The following is a 20,410-nucleotide window of genomic DNA, read 5'->3' on the forward strand; positions in this document are numbered from 1 at the left end:
TCCATACCCCAAAAGGAAGCTTCTTCAATCAACCTCTCATTTCTCCAGCTTTCATTTAAAAACATTTCCATCAAGTGGAAAATATTGATTTTTTTTGGATGCCCTGATAATAATAATCTTTATTATTGTCAATGTAGGCTTACATTAACACTGCAATGAAGTTACGATGAAAAGCCCCAAGTCGCCACACTACGGCGCCTATTTGGGTACACGGAGGGAGAATTCAGAATGTCCGATTCACCTAACAGCACATCTTTCGGGACTTGTGGGAGGAAACCGCAGGACCCGGAGGAAACCCACACAGACACGGGGAGAACATGCAGATTCCGCACAGACCGTGACCCAAGCCAGGAATCGAACTTGGGACCCTGGCGCTGTGAAGCAACAGTGCTCAGCACTGTGCTACCGTGCAACCTCTTCTGACCCAAAGGAATCCAACTGAGCCTATTCAGGAAGGCACCAGATTAAAAGGCTCAGAAACCTATTCTGTAGAGATTAAGAGAAGCAAGCAGAAACTGTAATGGAAAAATGCTTTTCAAGTTTGCAGGTTTGATTTTATTTTTAAGTGCAGTGCTGCCACCTAGTGTATTCCTATATTTATTAAAAACATTCTGCAAAAAATATTTCACTTTCATTATTGATTTGTCTATTTAATCCAGTAATAAATAAAGTAAATCAGTTTATTGTTTTTTAAATGTGCCTGTCTTATGCAACATAATTTCTTCTCTATTCAACTGGCTTGCTAGTGCTATTTGAGAGACTGGACTGTACATATGGAAGGTTTAACAAATGGGTGGGGAGTAAACCCCATCATCTTCCTTTCGGTCTAGTGACAAAACATACACAAGTATGTTTACTGCTGTGTTACTTCTAAACATTATTAAGAGACGGAATTCAAAATGCTTCAAGAATAGCAACAGGACCAATCAGCAAGATTAGTGTGGAGAAGGATTTCTGGACATTGTTCCTGAAGTGCATTCAAAAAACACTCATGAGGAAGCAGCATTACTCGAAAAAGCCATATGGTTTTTGTGAATGCATGAATGCACACAGTATTTTACCTTCTCAATTGTACTTGCATTACCAACTACTCAGATTAAGTGTAGATTAGTAAAGTGTCTCGTCAAACTACAAATATCTTTCAGGAGGCAAAATTTAAAACTACAAGCAACATTGAAAGCAAAAGTTTTTGAAAGCAAAAGTTTTAATTTTACTGAGCACTTTAGAAAAAAATGTTTACATTTATTTTATTACTCAGCTATGCGCCCAAGATCTGGGAGGCTAGTTAAATTGCCTGCAAATTGAACAATTACCTCTGAACCCTCAAACCTCACTTCTATTTCAATGCACTACAAAATGAGCTCCCTTGCCTTGTCCCATATTTGGACAGTTAATAAAATGTCTAATGCAGTGTACAGTGTAGGCCAGTAAAAGACCAGGTTACCCTCCTTATTCGGCCAAATACAGGATCTCATATCACTCGTGTTCTTGAGAAGTTAGTGCATGGGCAAAATTCCAAGAATACCACAGAAAATTGTGGAATGAGCCAGATCCAAGTTTTAACTGTCAATATTTGACTATGGTTAATCAGTGAAGAAAGCATACCCTCTAGAATATAAACTAATGATCTGCATCTACCAGTCTCCTAACAAAGATATCGACAGAGATACAAAGTTTGAAAGAATAGTGCATGCTTTCCCCATCTGAGATAATTGTCTTAGCTGAGGGCCTGGGTAGACTTGTTGCCAGAATGTTATATCTGGCTGACTGCTTGTCTTTTGCAGCTGGTAAAATCAGCTATTCCAAATTTCTGTGCTCAAGCAGTCACTCCCATCAGTCATTACAGCTTTCTGGAGCATGAAAAATGTGAACTGACTGATTGAAGTGACTGAAAAGGAGAAGCAGGAAACCCTCCCCAGGCTTTGTATGAAGGAAGAATAGGAGAGAGACAAGGGAGGAAAGGAGAGACAAAGTGTGGGAGGAGGGGGTGGGGTGTGTTCAGAAAGAGGCAAAGAAATAGCTTTGGGGGAGGGGGGGGGGGAGAGAGGAGGAGGAGAGAGAGAGGATAGCAAAGGAAATTGGTAGAAGAGGAACCAGTCACTAAGTTAGATAGTCATATGATGCTGCAAACTTATCCTGATATGAACTGGCTATTTGCAACTCTTAACACCAGGAGATAGAGTAGTCTTGGTACTTAATAATCTGGTCTTGATGCTGAGCTGAAATGGCAGTGCCTAAACAACTCCACCATGAAGCTTCTTCCAGCTTTAAATTAATGCACATCTTCAAAATCCTATTCGAGTTATTGAATATTACATCAAGGCTCAAGTTCAACTTACACATTACCTGAAGTACATATATAATTAAATGTAGTTGAAATGACACTACTTGCAAATGTGCTGGAAGAAGTGGGGCAAGACGGTGACATCTTATAACTCTCAGGAAATCCCAAAGCCCAGATTTCTCACATATTGTGGAGTTTTAACACCTCGGAGTGTAGACTTTTGCCTTGACATGTTCCCTGGGTCAAACTTGCCTCCTGGTTAGGTATGGAGCACTCGTGAATAGGCTGTAGGATCAGGTATATCCTACCCCGGCCCCAGGCAGGATCTTGATCCCATCCTGGGGGTAGTAAGCTTAGAGGAGCAGAAGGAAATTCTTCCTCTACATGGCCAAAAAGAGTACTGCAAAGACACTGACCTTCTCCCTGAGGCTGTCCTCACCTAACTGCAGCTTTCAGATTTTATGAGGCACAAAACCCAGCTAGCCACAGTAAAACTTGCAATGGTTAATAAAAAACACCAACTGCCTCCTGGGAAGGGATTGGCTGCCTGCTCCTTGTACCATCTCAATAAAGCTCAAGAGGTCAGCAGGCTGGAGCTGGCTTCCCCTCGAGATCGGAACTTTTGGCCATGTATCCACCAGCCCACACCCAATCCTACCTGCGCACCCCTGTTAAAATTTCCCTCCTATAATTCCAAATCTGAAGGAAGGATACATCATCGCACTGACAAGATATTTATTAATAAATTAATACTAGTATTAGGAATACTGTAGATCAGTAGTTAAGTAACTGGAGCAAAAATGCCTGGATTAATCCAGAGAGTTCCATTGCAGTTGATTCCACTCCCACACCAAATTAGTTCTCAGAAGAGGCCTAGCAAGCCAGTTGTATTCACTACAAAGGATAAAAGTGCTATTCTGAAAGCATCCTCATCACTCGGTTCGAATGACTCAAGAAGGCAACCCACCACCTTCACATGGCAGCTGGAATGGGCAGCAAATGTGAACCTTACCAATGGCATCCATATTCAGGCCACAAATACAAACAAGTTAAAAACTGCAACCCTAGTTGAAATAAAAACCATTATCCAAAACTTGGATCCTGCTAACCACAAAAAGCAGGACAATTACTGTCCCATTTGTCTTATCTCAATCATCATCAAAGTAGCAGAGAGGGGTCATCAACAGTACTATCAAATGACACTTACTCAGCAATAACTCAGATGGCTGGGATTGTTGGGAGATCAATCATCTCAGTGCCAGGATATCACTACAGGAGTTCCTCAAAGTACTTTCCTGGACCCAACCATCTTCAGCTGCTTCATCAATGACCCTCCCTCCATCATAAAGTCAAAATTGGGGGTGTTTGCTGATGATGGCTCAACGTTCAATACCATTTGCAACTCTTCAGAAACTGAACAGGTTCATGTCTATATGCAACAGGACTAGGACAATATTTTGGTTTAGGCTGATAAGTGCTCATCATTGTAGGAGTTTCTCAAATCATTCAACCACCTCCCCATGACATTCAATGCCTTTACTATTGCTCAATCCTCTCACTAACAATATCCTGGGGATTACTATTGACCAGAAACGGAACTGAACTAACCATATAAACAATTTGGCTACAAGAGCAGGTCAAAAGTCGGGACCTCTGTGGCAGGTAACACAGCAGCTGACTCCCTAAAGCCTTTTCATCATCTACAAGGAGGGTGGTGTAATACTCTCCACTTGCCTGGATGAGTGCAGCGCCAACAACCCTACTAAAGCTTAACCCCATTCAGGACAAAGCAGCCCACTTGATTGGAACCCCATCCCCTCCACCACTGATGCACACAGGCAACGGTGCACCATCTACAATATAGAAACTAAGGCTCCTTCATCAACACTTACCAAACCCACAATCTCTATGGGAACACTACCCATTTCCCCGCCAAGCCAGTCACCAGCCTGACTTGGAGCTATACATCTCCATTCCTTTACAGTCGCTGGGTCAAAATCTTGGAACTCATGGGGAGGCAGTGGCGTAGTGGTATTGTCACTGGATTAGTAGTCCAGAAACTCAGGGTAATAATGCCCAGGGGGCCAGCGGTTGAATCCCAGCATGGCAGATGATAAAATTTGAACTCAATAAAAAAATCTGGAATTCAAAGTCTGATGATAACCATGAAACCATTGTCAATTGTCGTTAAAAACCCATCTGCTTTACTATTGTCCCTTAGGGAAGGAAATCTGTTGCCGTACCTGGTCTGGCCTACATGCGAGTCCAGATCCACAGCAATGCCCTCAGGTATTGGCAATAAATGCTGGCCCAGCCAGCGACGCTCACATCCCACGAATGAATTTTTTAAAACTCCCTTCCTAGGTTTAAGTCGTTGGCTCACCAGCATCTTCTCAAGGACAATTCCACGATAGGCCATAATGCTGGCCGAGCCAGCAACACCCACGTGAATGAATAACTTAAAAAATTCAAATTGCTATCCCTACAAGTTTGATGAAACTACAGATGGTGTTGTTAGAAACTAGAGCAATCATTACATTTAACCCAGAGCCCATAGCAGGTCTGCAGTACCAATTTACACTTTTAAAAAGGAATTGCGTTCATTTAAAGTCTTACCAAGTATTCATACATTAAGTGCAAAATGCATGTTAAGCTCTTACCCCAGCAAACTCCCCAACGAGCTTGGCGTAAAGGGCATGTTGAATTATGAGGAATTATACTTTCAACAGGATATTTCATGCAACGTTTGCCAACAAAGCACCAGAGACACTGAAAAACAAGAGTTCAAGATGTGTTAAAACTATCCAAAATGCTCACAATAAAGACTCAGAAACATGCAGAATTGAGCACGATCTACATGTTATCTCCACTCATAACGTAAGCTGACTTCGACCTGTGCTTCAAATTCAAAACCACATATTCAAAATCATCACTGTTTTTAATTGAAATATGTAAAGTATTTTAAAAATCATAACATGATCCACTTTTTATATTTTAAAAACTTCCATGTGAGATCAGAAATCAGCATTGCACAGCTGAAAAATTAGTTTCAGAATTTGTGCAGCACTTCATTTATTGTTAAAAAAATGTTTGCAACAGTATAGAATTTTAAACAATAGAGAGCTATAACTTATGACTAAATACATACCTGTAACCCGGAATGCACTCAAATGCTATCCATATTTCACTCTCTTGAACTGCAGAGTGTTAAGATTTCATAAAAGAGTTTTTTCTGTGAAGAATGAATGAAGAATTCCAACCAGTTGTCCTACTAAAATCAATAGATATAATTTTGCAAGGATGTCCAAAATGTGATCCCACACCCTGCCGAAAGCCTAGACTATCCAGTCTTATTTGCACTTGCGTTTATTTACTGCCTGGTTTGTCATGCTTGCATTTGTGGGGCTTTTAGGTTAGTAAAGGGCTGATTTAAGTACTCAAAACCATAAGACAAAGGAGCATAATTAGGCCACGGGGCCCATTGAGTCTACACTGCCATTCAATCATGGCAGATATTTTTCTCATCCCCATTCTCCTGCCTTCTCCCCATAACCCCTTATTACATTCTGTACCTCAATGGAAGCATGGGCTTAAAGATTTACATGCAGTCCCTGATATTCCATGATATGCTCTGGTGTAGCCCACAAAATCAACTCGCAATTATATAGTACCTCAAACACAGTAAAGCATCCCACAGGATATGATCAAACAAAATCTGACACCGAGCCACTTAAGGAGATAAGACAGGTGACAAAAAGCTTGGTCAAAGATATAGATTTTAAAGTAGTTTCTTAACAGGAGAGAAATTTAAGAGGGGAAAGTTCAGATCAGGGGGCTAGGCAGCTGAAAATACAGCTGTCAATGGTGGAGTAATGAAAATCAGGCACAAGTGAGATGTCAGAATTTGTGGTACGCAGGTGTCTCGAAGACTGTCGGCTGGACGAAGTGAAAGAAATAGGGAGAAGTGAGGAGGGATTTGAAACAAAGAAAAAACACCAACTCCGTTCGAGTTCATCTGAAGACTAGACAATAGGCGTTCTTCTTCTATAAAATGCAATAGAATGCATCAAACCTAGTTTCTTTCAAATCTGAACATCTAAAAACCAGAGATATCTCAAGATATTTAAAGTTCCTAACCTGAGTGAGCTTAGGTAGCACTAATAAGATCCCCAGAAAATGCAAGTCCACAGACCAAAACATTTCCAAATTCATTCACATTGCTACTAATTTTGTAAGCTTCCAATTGTCGAACAGATTTGAGGTGCTCACAACCTGTGTCGATGAAAGCAAGGTCTGAAAGGTGGATGAGCTTGGTATAGGAGGCCATTCAAGCGAGCTGAGCAAACAGGATTGTGCCAAGAGGGGACAATATAGTGAGGGGGTTTAACACCATTCTTTGCAGCAAAGGGTGCAAGTTCAGACATTCAAGAATAGAAAGCTAGGCAAAAGTGGAGGGGTAGCAACATTAATTAAGGATGGCATTGGTGTAATAGTTAGAGATGAACTGGGTTCAGGAGATCAGGATGTAGAATTGATTTGGTTGGAGAGAAGAACAGTCAGGAAACAAGTCACCAGTGGGAGTGGTCTGCAGAGGTCCCCTAACAGCAAACACAATGTAGGACAAAGCATACAAGAAATATTGCGGGTTTGTGGCAAAGGGATGGCAGTAATCATAGATGATTTTAATCTACATATAGAACATAGAACATAGAACAGTACAGCACAGAACAGGCCCTTCGGCCCTCAATGTTGTGCCGAGCCATGATCACCCTACTCAAACCCACGTATCCACCCTATACCCGTAACCTAACAACCCCCCCCTTAACCTTACTTTTATTAGGACACTACGGGCAATTTAGCATGGCCAATCCACCTAACCCGCACATCTTTGGACTGTGGGAGGAAACCGGAGCACCCGGTGGAAACCCACGCACACAGGGGGAGGACGTGCAGACTCCACACAGACAGTGACCCAGCCGGGAATCGAACCTGGGACCCTGGAGCTGTGAAGCATTTATGCTAACCACCATGCTACCCTGCTGCCCCTAAACTGAAAAAAATCAGATTGGCAGTAATAGACTGGATGAGTAGTTCATCGACTTCTCTGAAGATAACTTCTGAGAGCTTCTTGGACTTGGTATTATGTAATGTGACAGGATTAATTAATTACCTCAGGTAGCAGTAACCATATGATGATTGAATTTTATATCCAGTTTGAAAGGGATAAAACAGTATTTTCACCTTAAACAAGGGCAACTATATGGGAATGAAAGGTGAGCTAGCTGGTGAACTGGGATACGAAGCTAAATGAATAGAGCAGTGGCAGACTTTTAAGGGGATATTTCAGACTAAGTACAGTTCTACGATAAAGAATAATTCTAAGGGGTGGACCCACTATCCATGATTAACGAACATTTTTAAGGAAAGTATCAAACTTAAGGAAAAAGCATATACCCGTGAAAAGATGAGTGGCAGGTCAGATGATTGGTCATAATGTAAGGAATGGCAGAGAATGAATAAAAGGATAATCAGGAGGAAAGAAATTAAAATATGCGAGTAAGCTAGCTAGAAATATAAAAACAGAAAGCAAGAGTTTCTGCAGGTATTTATAAAGCTGCGAATCCTGGGCCTGGGTAACTGTCTGTGTGGAGTTTGCACATTCTCCCCATGTCTGCGTGGGTTTCACCCCCACAATCCAAAGATGTGCAGGGGAGGTGGATTGGCCATGATAAATTGCCCCTTAATTGGGAAAAATAATAATTGGGTACTCTAAATTTATAAAAAGAAAATAACTGTTTTCCAAAATTTGCTAGATTCTGCAAAGGTTCCATCAGGCCGGTAAGTAGCAAATGTGATCCCTCCATTCGAGAAGGGAGGGAGGCAGAAAACAAGAAACTATAGTCCAGATAACTTAATTTCAAGTTTGACATTTAAGGTGCTTGATTTGGTCATTAAGCAGTTAAGGCTTGGCACTTAGAAATTATCACGGTAATCAGGAAGAGACAGCATAGTTTTGTGAAAGGGGAATCATGTTTAACCAACTTAGTTGAATTCTTCTTTTAAATAAATTTAGAGCACCCAATTATTTTCTTTTTCAATTAAGGGGCAATTTAGCGTGGCTAATCTACCTAGCCTGCACATCTTTGGGTTGTGGGGGTGAAACCCACGCAAGCACGGGGAGAATGTACAAACTGCACACGGACAGTGACCCAGGGCATGGATTGAATCCAGGTCCTCAGCCCTGTGAGGTAACATTGCTAACCTTTGTGCAACTGTGCCGCCCCTTAATTGAATTCTTTGAAGGAGTAACATGCACTGTGGATAAAAGGGACCCTATAAACATACTGAAAATGAAAAAATGAAAATTGCTTATGGTCACAAGTAGGCTTCAAATGAAGTTACTGTGAAAAGTCCCTAATCGCCACATTCCGGCGCCTGTTCGGGTAGGCTGGTACGGGAATTGAACCGTGCTGCTGGCCTGCCTTGGTTTGCTTTCAAAGCCAGCGATTTAGCCCTCTGTTAAACCAGCCCCAGTATTGGATTTCTAGATTGCATTTGATAAGGTGCCTCATCAAAAGTTATCATTGAAAACAATAGCTCATGGTGCAGGGGGTCACTTACCAGTACGGATAGAAGATTACCTGTCTGTGTCTGGCACAAAAGAGAGTATGCATTAAGAGTACTTTTCCGATTGGTAGAATGCGAGGAGTGGAGTCACTCGGGCCCAACGCATCACACAAGCTTGCCACCCTGCCATTGATTCTGTATATACCTCCCGCTGCTTCAGGAAGGCAGATAGCATCATCATAGACCCTTCCCACTCAGGCTTTGCCTTCTTCCAGACCCCTTCCATCAGGCAGAAGGTACAGAAGTCTGAAGATCCGCACATCTAGACATTGGAATGGCTTCTTCCCCAAAAGCTACTAGACTCAACGACTCTCCCTCAGACTGATCTGTTCCCTGTAAGAACACTTTTCACAATGCCCTATGCTGCTCTTGTTCATGTATTTGCTTTGTTTGGCCCCTTGTTCCACACTGTAGCCAATCACTGTTTGTCAATGTACCATTTGTCAATGTACTTTGTCGATTATTCTTTTTTGTCTACTATGTACGTACTGTGTACGTTCCCTTGGCCGCAGAAAAATACTTTTCGGTACATGTGGCAACAATCAAATCAAAATCAAATCAAATCAAATCCTGTGTTGGAGCCTCAACCTTTTACAATTTATATCTATGACTCTGATGAGGGGAGAGAAGGCAAGGTTGTTAAATTTGCAGATGACACAAAGTTAGGTAGAAAAGTATGCTGTGGAGGAGGTTGCAGATAAGTTCAGTGAGTAGGCAGAAATCTGAGAGATGGAGTATAACATGGGAAAATATGAAGTTGTTCACTTTGGCAAGAAGAACAAAAATGCAGAGTATTACTTAAATGGAGAATGACTGCAGAATTCTGAGGTACACAAGGATTTTGGTTTTTTAGTGCATTAGTCACAAAAGTTAGTATATACAGGTACAGCAAGTAATTCAGACTAATGAAATGCTATCCTGGACTTTTGGTGGTGGCATGTAGGAGGTCATGCAGTAGGTAGCTCCCACCAGGGTACTTTTTTTGGCCCTTTTTTGCCGAGTTTCCAGGGTTATTTTTGGACACTCTTCCCATACGAAAGTAGAGGAGTCTTAGTGTGGATGTGTGCCAAATAAGGCTACAACTGGGAAATCCGTGGTGGAAATTCTTCAACCAACTCGAAGGCTTTGTGTTGCACCTCAGCGGAGAAGATGGCCGCGGCGGTTGTGGCCATCCGGATCACGGCACATATGCTAACTAGGGTACTAGCTACTGAATTTTAAAAGCAATTTGAAAAGCATTTTGGAAGGCAATGGAGAGCGATGTTCGACACTGTCAGTAAATCAATTGAAGTAGTGTTGGTCCCTGTCCAATTGGAGAGGACCCCAAAAGCTGTGAAGGAGCATGGCAAGTTGTTGCAGGGGGAGGAGGCAGCTTTATCGAGGCATAGCAACAAAATTACCTCACTAGAGGCTGGGATCTTGGTGACGGCGGAAAAGAATAAGAACCTGAGGGCGAAGGTGGATGATCTGGAAAATCATTTGAGGAGACAAAACCTCAGGGTCATGGGGTTGCCTGAGGGTATGGAGGCCCCGAATCCAACTGCGCACTTTTCTCAGATGTTTAGTAAGATGGTGGGAGAGGGTATATTGGCATCCCCTCTAGAGTTAGATAGGCCCCAGTGAACATTCCAGCAGAAGCCATGGGCGAATGAGCCACCACAAGTAGTTCTCGGCAAGGTTTTGCCGCTTCCAGGAGAAGGAGCGGGTCCTGAAGTGGGCAAGGAGAATCATGATCTGTTATGCGAAGGAAACAGGAGACACATCTTCGGATGAGGGACCAGCCCAGATTGCGGAACGGGTGGGTGAGCCAGGTCTTTCACTCGGGCTTCGACAGTAGAACTCTGGAGGGGTTGCAATTTTAATCAACACAAGGGTTCGTTTTTCAGCAGACAAGACTGTGGCGGACCCATACCGTGGGTATGTGATGGTTGCAAGGTCTTTGGCAGATATGTTGGTGGTACTAGTTAATATATATGCCCCAACTGGAACATTACAACATTTATTAGAAAGCTGTTGGGTGTCCATTCCGGACTTGGACACACACCAACTGATTTTTGGACGTGGTTTAAATTGTGTGCTAGATCTAAAGCAGAACCGTTCTAGGCCGAAATCGTTGGCGCTCTCGGGGGTGGCGAAGACGTTGTTAGTGTTTATGGAGCAGGTGGGTGATGCAGATGTGTGGAGGTTTATGCACCTGGGGGGGTTAAGGAATTTGCGTTTATCCCACCAGTACATAAGGTGTATTTCAGGATCGACTTTTTTCTGGTGGGTAGGTCTCTCCTCCCTTGGGTGAGGAAGGCAGAATACTTAGCCATTGTTATCTCAGATCATGCCCCACATCTGGTGGATTTGTTTCTGGAATTGGGCTCTGCTCAGCAACTACCATGGAGTTTAGGTGTAGGGTTGTTGACGGATTTGGGGTTCCATGGGTGCATGTCCAAGGCCATTGGCGAGTATGTAGAATTCAATAGGAATGATTCTGTCGTGCCCTGCATGCTTTGGGAAGCCTCAAAACCAAGCAGTAATTAGGGGAGAGATTATATCGTTATAAGGTGCATATGGAGAGGGAGATAAGGATGGAACAGCAGAGGTTGGTGGATGATATCTTGGGAGATGGACCTAACCCCGGAGCTCCTGACAAGCATGAAATAGCTGCAGACACAGTTTGATTTGTCGTCTACTGAGAAAGCGGTGAGACGGTTGCGGCGTTTGAGGGAAGGATCTTTTATGAGTATGCAGAGAAGGCCAGCGTCTGTTAGCTCATCAGTTGATGGCCTCCCGGGAGATTATTCAGGTTAGGGATTGGCTTGGTACTTTGGTTTCAGCCCCATATTAAGATGTTTGCAGATCAGTTGGTGCCGTTACTGGCAGATATGTTTAACCATTCTCTGTCTCGGGGATCCTGCCTGCTACACTTTTGTAGGCCTCTATTTCACAACTGTTGAAAAAGGATAAGGACCCAGCAGACTATCTCGCTGTTAAATGTGGAAGCCAAGATACGAGCTAAGGTGTTGGCAATAAGGCTAGAGCCCTGTGGTGTTAACGGAGGATCAGATAGGCTTTTTCAAGGGCCCGCAGTTGTCAGCCAATATTCGGAGGCTGTTGAATGTTATTCTCTCCTCGTTTGAGGAGCCTGAGCTGGAGGTGATTGTGTCTTTAGATGACGAGAAGGCATTTGGCAGGGTGGAGTGCAGGTACCTTTTTGAAGTTCTGGAGAGGTTCGGTCTAGAGCCAAAATTGATTTCATGCCCACGGTTGTTGTCTGGGGCCCCCTTGCTCATGTTCATACCAATTCCCCAAGTTCGGATACTTCCATTGAATAGGGGGACTAGACAAGGGTGTCCGATGTTTCCCCTCCTATTTGTGTTAGCGATTGAGCCATTTGCTTTAGCTTTGAAGGCTTTGGGCAAGTGGAAGGGGATAAAGAGGGGAGGGATAGGGTATATCCGGTATGCTGACGATCTGCTATGTTATGGACCCGGTGCCCACTATGGGTGATATAATGGAGCTATTGAGGACCTTTGGTTTATTTTTAGGTTACAAGTTGAATCGGGAAAAGAGCCAATGTTTTCCGGTTAATCCTCCAGGGAGGGAAGCCAACTTGGTGGTGTTGTCTTTTCACTTGGCCAGCTGCAGCTTCAGGTATCGGAGAGTCCAGGTGGCCCACGATTGGGCCCGGTTGCATAAATTGAACTTCACAAGTCTGGTGGACAAGGTAAAGTCCGATCTGCAAAAGTGGGACAACCTTCCCCTGCCAGGCGGAGTCCAGTCTATTAAAATTAATATTCTTCCGAGGTTTTTATTTCAATGTCTTCCTATCTTTCTCCCTAATTCTTTTTTGTGAGGGTTAATAAGCTGATCTCACCCTCGTAGGTAGATCAAGGCAAGACTCTGAGGATTCATAGGGTAGTTCTTGAAAGAGAGAAGCAGTCGGGATGCCTAGAATTGCCAAATTTGCTTTATTATTATTGGGTGGCTAATGCTGATACGGTACCGGGGTGGCGCAGTGACCCAGGTTCTGTATGGAGGCAGATAGAGGCGAGGTACTGTAGAGGATCTAGTCTGGGTGTGTTGGTGACGGCCTCGCTTCCGTTTTCTCTAGCTAGGTACTCCTGGAATATGGGTTTTGTTGCAAAACACATTGTAAAATCTCAAAAATATTTTTTTTTAAAGAAATGCTATCCTTTATTATAAAGAATTGAACATAAAAGTAAGGATGTTATGCTTCAGTTGTACAGGGCACTGGTGAAACCACATCTTGTGCAGTTTTGGTCTCCCTATTTAAGGAAGAATGATAATGAGGCGATTCGGGGTTTTACAGGATTTATACCTGGAATGAGCGGGTTGTTTGCCAAAGGAATGTTGGGCAGATTGGGCTTGTTTCCACTGGAGTTTAGAAGAGTGAGAGGTGACTCGATTGAAGCATACAAGATCCTGAATGGTCTTAAAGTAAGGAGTCTTACAACACCAGGTTAAAGTCCAACAGGTTTGTTTTGAATCACTAGCTTTCAGAGCTCCTTCCTCAGGTGAAGTGATTCAAGCTAGTGATTCAAAACAAACCTGTTGGACTTTAACCTGGTGTTGTAAGACTTCTTACTGTGCTCACCCCAGTCCAACGCCAGCATTTCCACATTAGATCTTAACAAAGGAGAGGTGGAAAGGATGTTTCCTCTTGTAGGCAATCCAGAACTTGGGGGCACTGTTTAAAAATTAGACAGAGATGAGGAGAATCATTTTCTCGGAAGGAACCCTTTGCCTCAGAAGGCAGGGAGGCGGAGCATTGAATATTTTAACGTGAAGGAAAATAGATTCTTATTAGGCAAAGGAATTAAAGGTTAGTTTGCATTCTCTCGGTGTTTGTGCGGGTTTTGCCCCCACAACCCAAAATTGTGCAGAATAGGTGGATTGGCCACGCTACATCATTGTCCCTTAATTGGGAAAAATGAATTGAGTACTCTAAATTTATTTTTAAAAAAGGAATCAAAGGTTAATCGGGGGTAGATGGGAATGTGAAATTTGAAAGACAAACAGATCAGGCATAATCTCATTGAATGGCGGAGCAGGCTTGAGGGGCCGAATGGTCTACTTCTGCTGCTATTTTATTTGTCCATGGACTCATTTCAGGCACGAACGGAATTGACATATGGTTAGTACGAATATGCTTGCAAGGATGTGTTTTAATTGGCAGAGAAACTTACATTAGGAAACAACAGAATTCTCTGCATCTTGATTGAAGACCACAAAATTGTTTCTGAAGTCGTGGTCAACTCAACAAAATGCAGTTTGTAAACATGGGAATGGCCAATTAAAAACAAGAGGCCTGCTGAATCTTGGACTTTTCAACTGATGGCGATATCTTGAAAGCTGGCTGAATCCTTCATACCTGCCCCTAAATTTTGACATCACTATGATTGATGGGAGTCATCTGTTTACATTCAGTGGTGTGCATCGAAAGTAAACAGATGCCAGCTGTCAAAAAGTAAATGATGGCTATTTGACAGAGCAGTGAAATCAATGCCATGGTGCATACTGGGCATTTCCTGCTTTCAAAGCATTGCTATTGTTCATAAACATGTATTAATTTAAGATAAAGAACACTTGCAGAAAAAAAAATCAACTTTTACAGATCGCGATGTAATTTTAAACATTTATGTAGTCGAATAGCAGTGCAACACATCAGATTTACTGTTACAAGACATTCACTTTTGAAATTACTTACTTGGAATCTTATAACATACTAACATTTGCCATTTCAAAGACAATTAATGTCCTGCAAGTTGGAATGGTTAACTATAGTGTCTATGAATCCAATTATCAAAAGTAAAATTAACTGACTAGACAAGCAGTGTTATTCAGGATGTGTAAATGGAGTAACAATTCGGAGCTGTAAGAAAATGCAATTGTCGTTCCTTACACCCAGAGGGTCAACTTTATGAAACAAAAGGGCAGCACGGTAATGCAGTGGGTTAGCACTGTAGCCTCACGACGTCGAGGTCCCAGGTTCGATCCCGGCTCTGGGTCACTGTCCGTGTGGAGTTTGCACATTCTCCCCATGTTTGCGTGGGTTTCGCCTCCACAACCCAAAGATGTGCAGCCTAGGTGTATTGACCACGCTAAATTGACCCTTAATTGGAAAAAATTAATTGGGTACTCTATATTTATCTTTTTTTAACTTTATGAAACAAGCAAAAGTTACAAGTCCTAACATTCTGTCCTAGATTCATGATCCTGTTTGGAATTTTATCCGAGAGTTATGCTCGTTATTCTGGTACTAATTATGGATTTTTGCACCATCAACAAGGCAAATTACTTTCCCTCAGCAGAGCAAAGACTCAAACGATAAATTCTCAGATATTCTTCCATAAATTGATAAAATTGTGATACTTACATTGACATTTTCCAAGCACTGTTCACAGGATGTATTTGTAAAATCTGAACATTCTATATAAAAGTAAAGAAAAATTAGCAACAGAAGGTACAATTTCTCTCTCCAGTTGTTTGAAGACTACAACAGAAAAGAATTTGGATGCAGCTGAAAGAACATAAATGAGAAAGCATCTGAAGAAATAGTAACAATGGAGATCCACAGGCCTGGGATGTGTTAAAAAAAAACACTTGTGGCTGCTTAAGATACAATTTTCCTTAAGGTTAAAAACCTTTGGGTTGAGATTCATCATAAAAATAAAACCGCTATGGTTCAGTCATCGTCAAATCAAATTATTTTAACAAATGATTCATCTGAACAATCCTAGACTGGGAAACTTCACATTTGAAGGCTCCTTACTACTTTACAATTAATGCTGAACAGTATAGTTTAATGATGAAATGAATGAAAATCACTTATCACAAGTAGACTTCAAATGAAGTTACTGCGAAAAGCTCCTAATCACCACATTCCGGCGCCTGTTCAGGGAGGCTGGTATGGGAATGGAACTGTGCTGCTGGCCTGCCTTGGTCTGCTTTAAAAGCCAGCTCTTTACCCCTGTGTTAAACCAGCCCCAATATGTATATGATATATGTGTACAGGCAGAATGTGGCGACTAGGGAATTTTCACAGTAACCTCATTGCAGTGTTAATCTAAGCCTACTTGTGATTCTAATAATAAGATTAATTTGAAAACAATATCTGGCAAAGTTTGAAATCTCTTTCTTCTGCCAGTTACTGGATTTATTTTGTCAGTACTGGAAACATCAACAAGTAGCTATTCCTAAAAGTTAAATTATTTCACTTGAGCCTGTCAGCCTTCCTCAATAATAAGACATTTGTTTTATTCTTAATGAATACAGTATGTTATAAATGATTACGCTCCAAGAAAATGCTAACATTGCTGTTACATTTTTCCTCAGTTTCATCTCCAATTTAAGACTGCTTCTTCAAGTACAGTGCACCCTCATGAAAAACAAGGTTTACTGACTGAGCTGAAAACAGTATCACATTTGAACAGCGAATGACATGTGTCTACAAAAATAAAACTCGCCATGAGAAAATACATTTTTTTTAATGCAGTGTGTACAGCATCTGGAATGCACTGCCCGAGATTATGCTGCAAGCAGATTCAACAGAGGCCTTTAAAAGAGAATTGGATAATTATTTGAAGAGAAAAATATTTTTGCGTTGTGGGAGAAAGGCACAGTTATGGGACTAGGCAAGTTCCACTTGCAGAGAGCTGACAGACATGACAGGTCGAGCGGCCTTTTATGCTGTCACCACTCTGATTCTATGTTGATTCCAGCTCCATGTAAATTACTCAGCTAGTCCCTCTTTCACTTCCCCATTGCCCTGCAAAGCTTTCCCCTTCAGATAAACATCCAGTTCCGTTTCAAAAGCCACGAATGAATCTGCCTTGGCCACCCTTTCAGACAGTGTCTTCCAGATCTTAGTCACTCAGTGCCAAAACAACCTTTTCCTCAGGTCACCTCTGGTTCTTTTGCCAGTCACCTCAAATCAATGCACCTGGTTCTCAACCCTTTTGCTGACAGGAACAGTTTCTCCCCATCTACTCAGTCCAGACCTGTCAATTTTGAACACGACAATAAAAATCTCCTCTCAGCCTTCTCTGCTTGCAAAAGGACACCCCTGGCTTTGCCAATCTATCCTCATAATTTCCGCCTCTCATCCCTGGAATCATTCTCATCAATCTTTTCTATACCCTCTGAAACCTTCACATTCTTGCTAAATAATTGGACAGAATACACCAGATGAGGCTGAACCACTGCTATATAATGGTTCCCCATAATTTTGATGCTTCTGCACTCTAAGTCCCAATTTATAAAGCCCATGATTCCAAATGTCTTATTAACAGATTTCTCATTCTGCCCTGCGGTACTCAAAGATTTGTGCACATATACCTCCAGGTCATTCCACATCCTCTTCAGAACTGTACCCTTTATTTTATATTGCCTCTCCTCATTCATCGGACCAAAATCTATCACGTGACACTTCAAATATTTTACAATATTCCAATTCTTATACTGCCAACTGTTTCATTAATTATAACACCATTGTAGAGTACTGTGAATTGTTAATGAACATAACAGTTTAAAGATAAGCTTCCTCGTAAAATATCTTGGAAGTGTAAAAGTGGCTGTGTTGAGTACTGATGTGCAGTTTCTCCACAAAGATATTCATGTGCCAAAAACCAGCAGCAATGTGCAGCACCCATTGAGTCTTGTCGTCTGACACTGGAACAAACAATCCTGCAGTTTGGCTGCTAAACGTGTAAAACTACCTCACCAATAAAAACTTATATTTATTTATATAGCACTTTTAACATAGCAAAACATCCCATGGAGCTTCACAGCTGCACTTCTGAAGAAAATTTAACACCGGGTCTAGAAGGGGAAGAGGTAGAGAGGCAAAGAGGTATAGAGAGGGAATTCCAAACTTGGGGTGATGGAAGCAGGAGACAAGGCTGACAAAGGTGAGCTGATTAAAATCACGATGCTCAAGAGGACAGAATCGTAAGTGTGGTGATACCCGAGGGCTGTAGGAAATAAACAGGGGAAAAGTCTCGGAGTGATTTGATAGCAAAGATTTTAAAATTAAGGTTTTGCTTAAATGAGAGCATATATAGCACAAGAGTGATGGATGGATAGAAGGGACCTGGAAGGTGTCAGGAGAGGCAGCAGAGTTAAAGATGACTTTAAGTTATGGAGGGTGAATGCCAGACAGGAATGGGCTGAAGTAATGGAAATTCATCAGCAAATGAGTAATCCTCTTCCCCAACTCCCGAGCACCCACTCTCCCCGCCCCACAAACCGAGCCTCTCCACAGCTCTCCAGCACCCACTCTCGCCTCCCAGCATGTCTACCTACACGACACAGTACCCCTTCTCCACACCGATAGTACCCATATCCATCCCATCCACCCCCCCCACCCACAAATCAGAGAATCCACTTTCTACCCATCTCCACCAACACCTCCCACCTCCCTCCTCCAAGCAATCCCTTTCTGCCAACACTTCCACCTCCATACCGCCAACTGACCCAATCGGCGAGCACCCCTCTCTGACAACACCCTCCTCCTAAGAGCACATCCTCTCCGCCAACAGCCCCCAACTCCGAGCACCCCCTCTCCGACAACACCCCCCTCCTCCGAGCACGTCTTCTCCGACAACACCCCCCTCCTCCGAGCACATCCTCTCCGCCAACAGCCCCAACTCCGAGCACCCCCTCTCCGACAACACCCCCCTCCTCCGAGCACATCTGCTCCGACAACACCCCCCCACCTCCGAGCACCCCCTCTCTGCAGAGCCCCAATCTGCGAGCGCATACTCTCCGTTAACACCCCTCCCTCCGAGCACCCCCTCTCTGCAGAGCCCCAATCTGGTAGTGCATGCTCTCCGTTAACACCCCCCACCTCCGAGCGCATCCTCTTCCTCAGCAACCCCCATCACCGAGCACCCCCTCACCGCTAACAGCCCCAATCTGCCAGCCACCCACCATCAACCCCACCCCCGAGAACCCACTCTCCACAACACCCACTCTCTTGTACCCAAAGCACCCCAGTACCTGTATCCCCAAAAGCACTCCCGTCCCCTGCCCCCAAAGCACCTCCTCTCATCCACCCACAACCTGAGCAATCCCGCTCCCCTCGCCACAGCCCTCCAGTACCCACGTTCACCTCTCACCCCCAGCAGCCCTATCCATCAACACCCTCTCTCCACACCCCAGTACCCCTCTCCAAACCTCCCGCCCGCACCCCCTCTCCAAACCTCCCGCCCGCACCCCCTCTCCAAACCTCCCGCCCGCACCCCCTCTCCAAACCTCCCGCCCGCACCCCCTCTCCAAACCTCCCGCCCGCACCCCCTCTCCAAACTCCCGCCCGCACCCCTCTCCAAACCTCCCGCCCGCACCCCCTCTCCAAACCTCCCGCCCGCACCCCCTCTCCAAACCTCCCGCCCGCACCCCCTCTCCAAACCTCCCGCCCGCACCCCCTCTCCAAACCTCCCGCCCCCCCCTCTCCAAACCTCCCGCCCGCACCCCCTCTCCAAACCTCCCGCCCGCACCCCCTCTCCAAACCTCCCGCCCGCACCCCTCTCCAACCCTCCCGCCCGCCCCCCCTCTCCAAACCTCCCGCCCGCACCCCCTCTCCAAACCTCCCGCCCGCACCCCCTCTCCAAACCTCCCGCCCGCACCCCTTCTCCAAAACCCACTCGCGAGCTTCCCCTCTCCACCAACCGCCCCGTCGCCCACCCCCTCTCCACCAACCTCCCCCGTCACCCACCCCCTCTCCACCAACCTCCCCCGTCACCCACCACCTCTCCACCAACCTCCCCCGTCACCCACCCCCTCTCCACCAACCCCCCCCCCCAATCGCCCACCCCCTCTCCACCAACCCCCCAATCCCCAACCCCTTCCCCACCAACCCCCCCAATTCCCATCCCCCACTCCACCAACCACCCCCCAATCCCCCACCAACCCCCCCAATCGCCCACTCCCTATCCACCAACCCACCGCAATCGCCCACGCCGCTCTCCACCAACCCTCCCATCGCCCACCCCCCCTCTCCACCAACCCCTCCAATGGCCCACCCCCTCTCCACAACCCACCGCAATCACCCACTCCCTCTCCACCAACCCACCGCAATCGCCCACCTCCTCTCCACCAACACCCCCAATCGTCCACCCCCTCTCCACCACCCCCCCCCCCAATCGCCCACCCCCTCTCCATCAACCCCCCCATCGCCCACCACCCCGCTCCACCACACCCCCTCTCCCGGCCTCTCTCCACACCCCCACCTCCGAGCACCCTCTCCACCCCCACCACCAAGGGACCCCCTCTCCAACATCCCCCGCCGCGAGCACCCCCTCTCCGCCATGAGCACCTCCTCTCCGCCACAAGCACCCCCTCTCCGCACATCCCTCAACCACCCCACTCCCCCCTAACCCCACCCCCTATAGTTCCCCCCCACCGCAAGCACCCCCTTGAGAAGCCCCATCTCCACAACTGCAACCCCCTCAAGTATCCCCTCTCCACCAACATCCCGTGAGCACCCCC

At 44.7% G+C, this 20,410-nt stretch overlaps 1 protein-coding gene across 1 annotated transcript in view; it reads right to left on the reverse strand.

Annotated features, from left to right (window-relative positions):
- The window catches only part of LOC119966378 (pituitary tumor-transforming gene 1 protein-interacting protein), a 103,616-nt gene that overhangs the window by 82,613 nt on the left and 593 nt on the right, over window positions 1-20,410 (reverse strand). Inside the window, exons 2-3 of the mRNA XM_038797931.1 lie at window positions 15,300-15,352; window positions 4,945-5,053 (exon numbers count right to left, since the gene is read on the reverse strand). Coding sequence (XP_038653859.1) covers window positions 4,945-5,053; window positions 15,300-15,352 — 162 coding nt within the window. The remainder of the gene's footprint in view (window positions 1-4,944; window positions 5,054-15,299; window positions 15,353-20,410) is intronic.

Source organism: Scyliorhinus canicula, chromosome 5, assembly GCF_902713615.1.
Source record: "Scyliorhinus canicula chromosome 5, sScyCan1.1, whole genome shotgun sequence".
Lineage (NCBI taxonomy): Eukaryota > Metazoa > Chordata > Chondrichthyes > Carcharhiniformes > Scyliorhinidae > Scyliorhinus > Scyliorhinus canicula.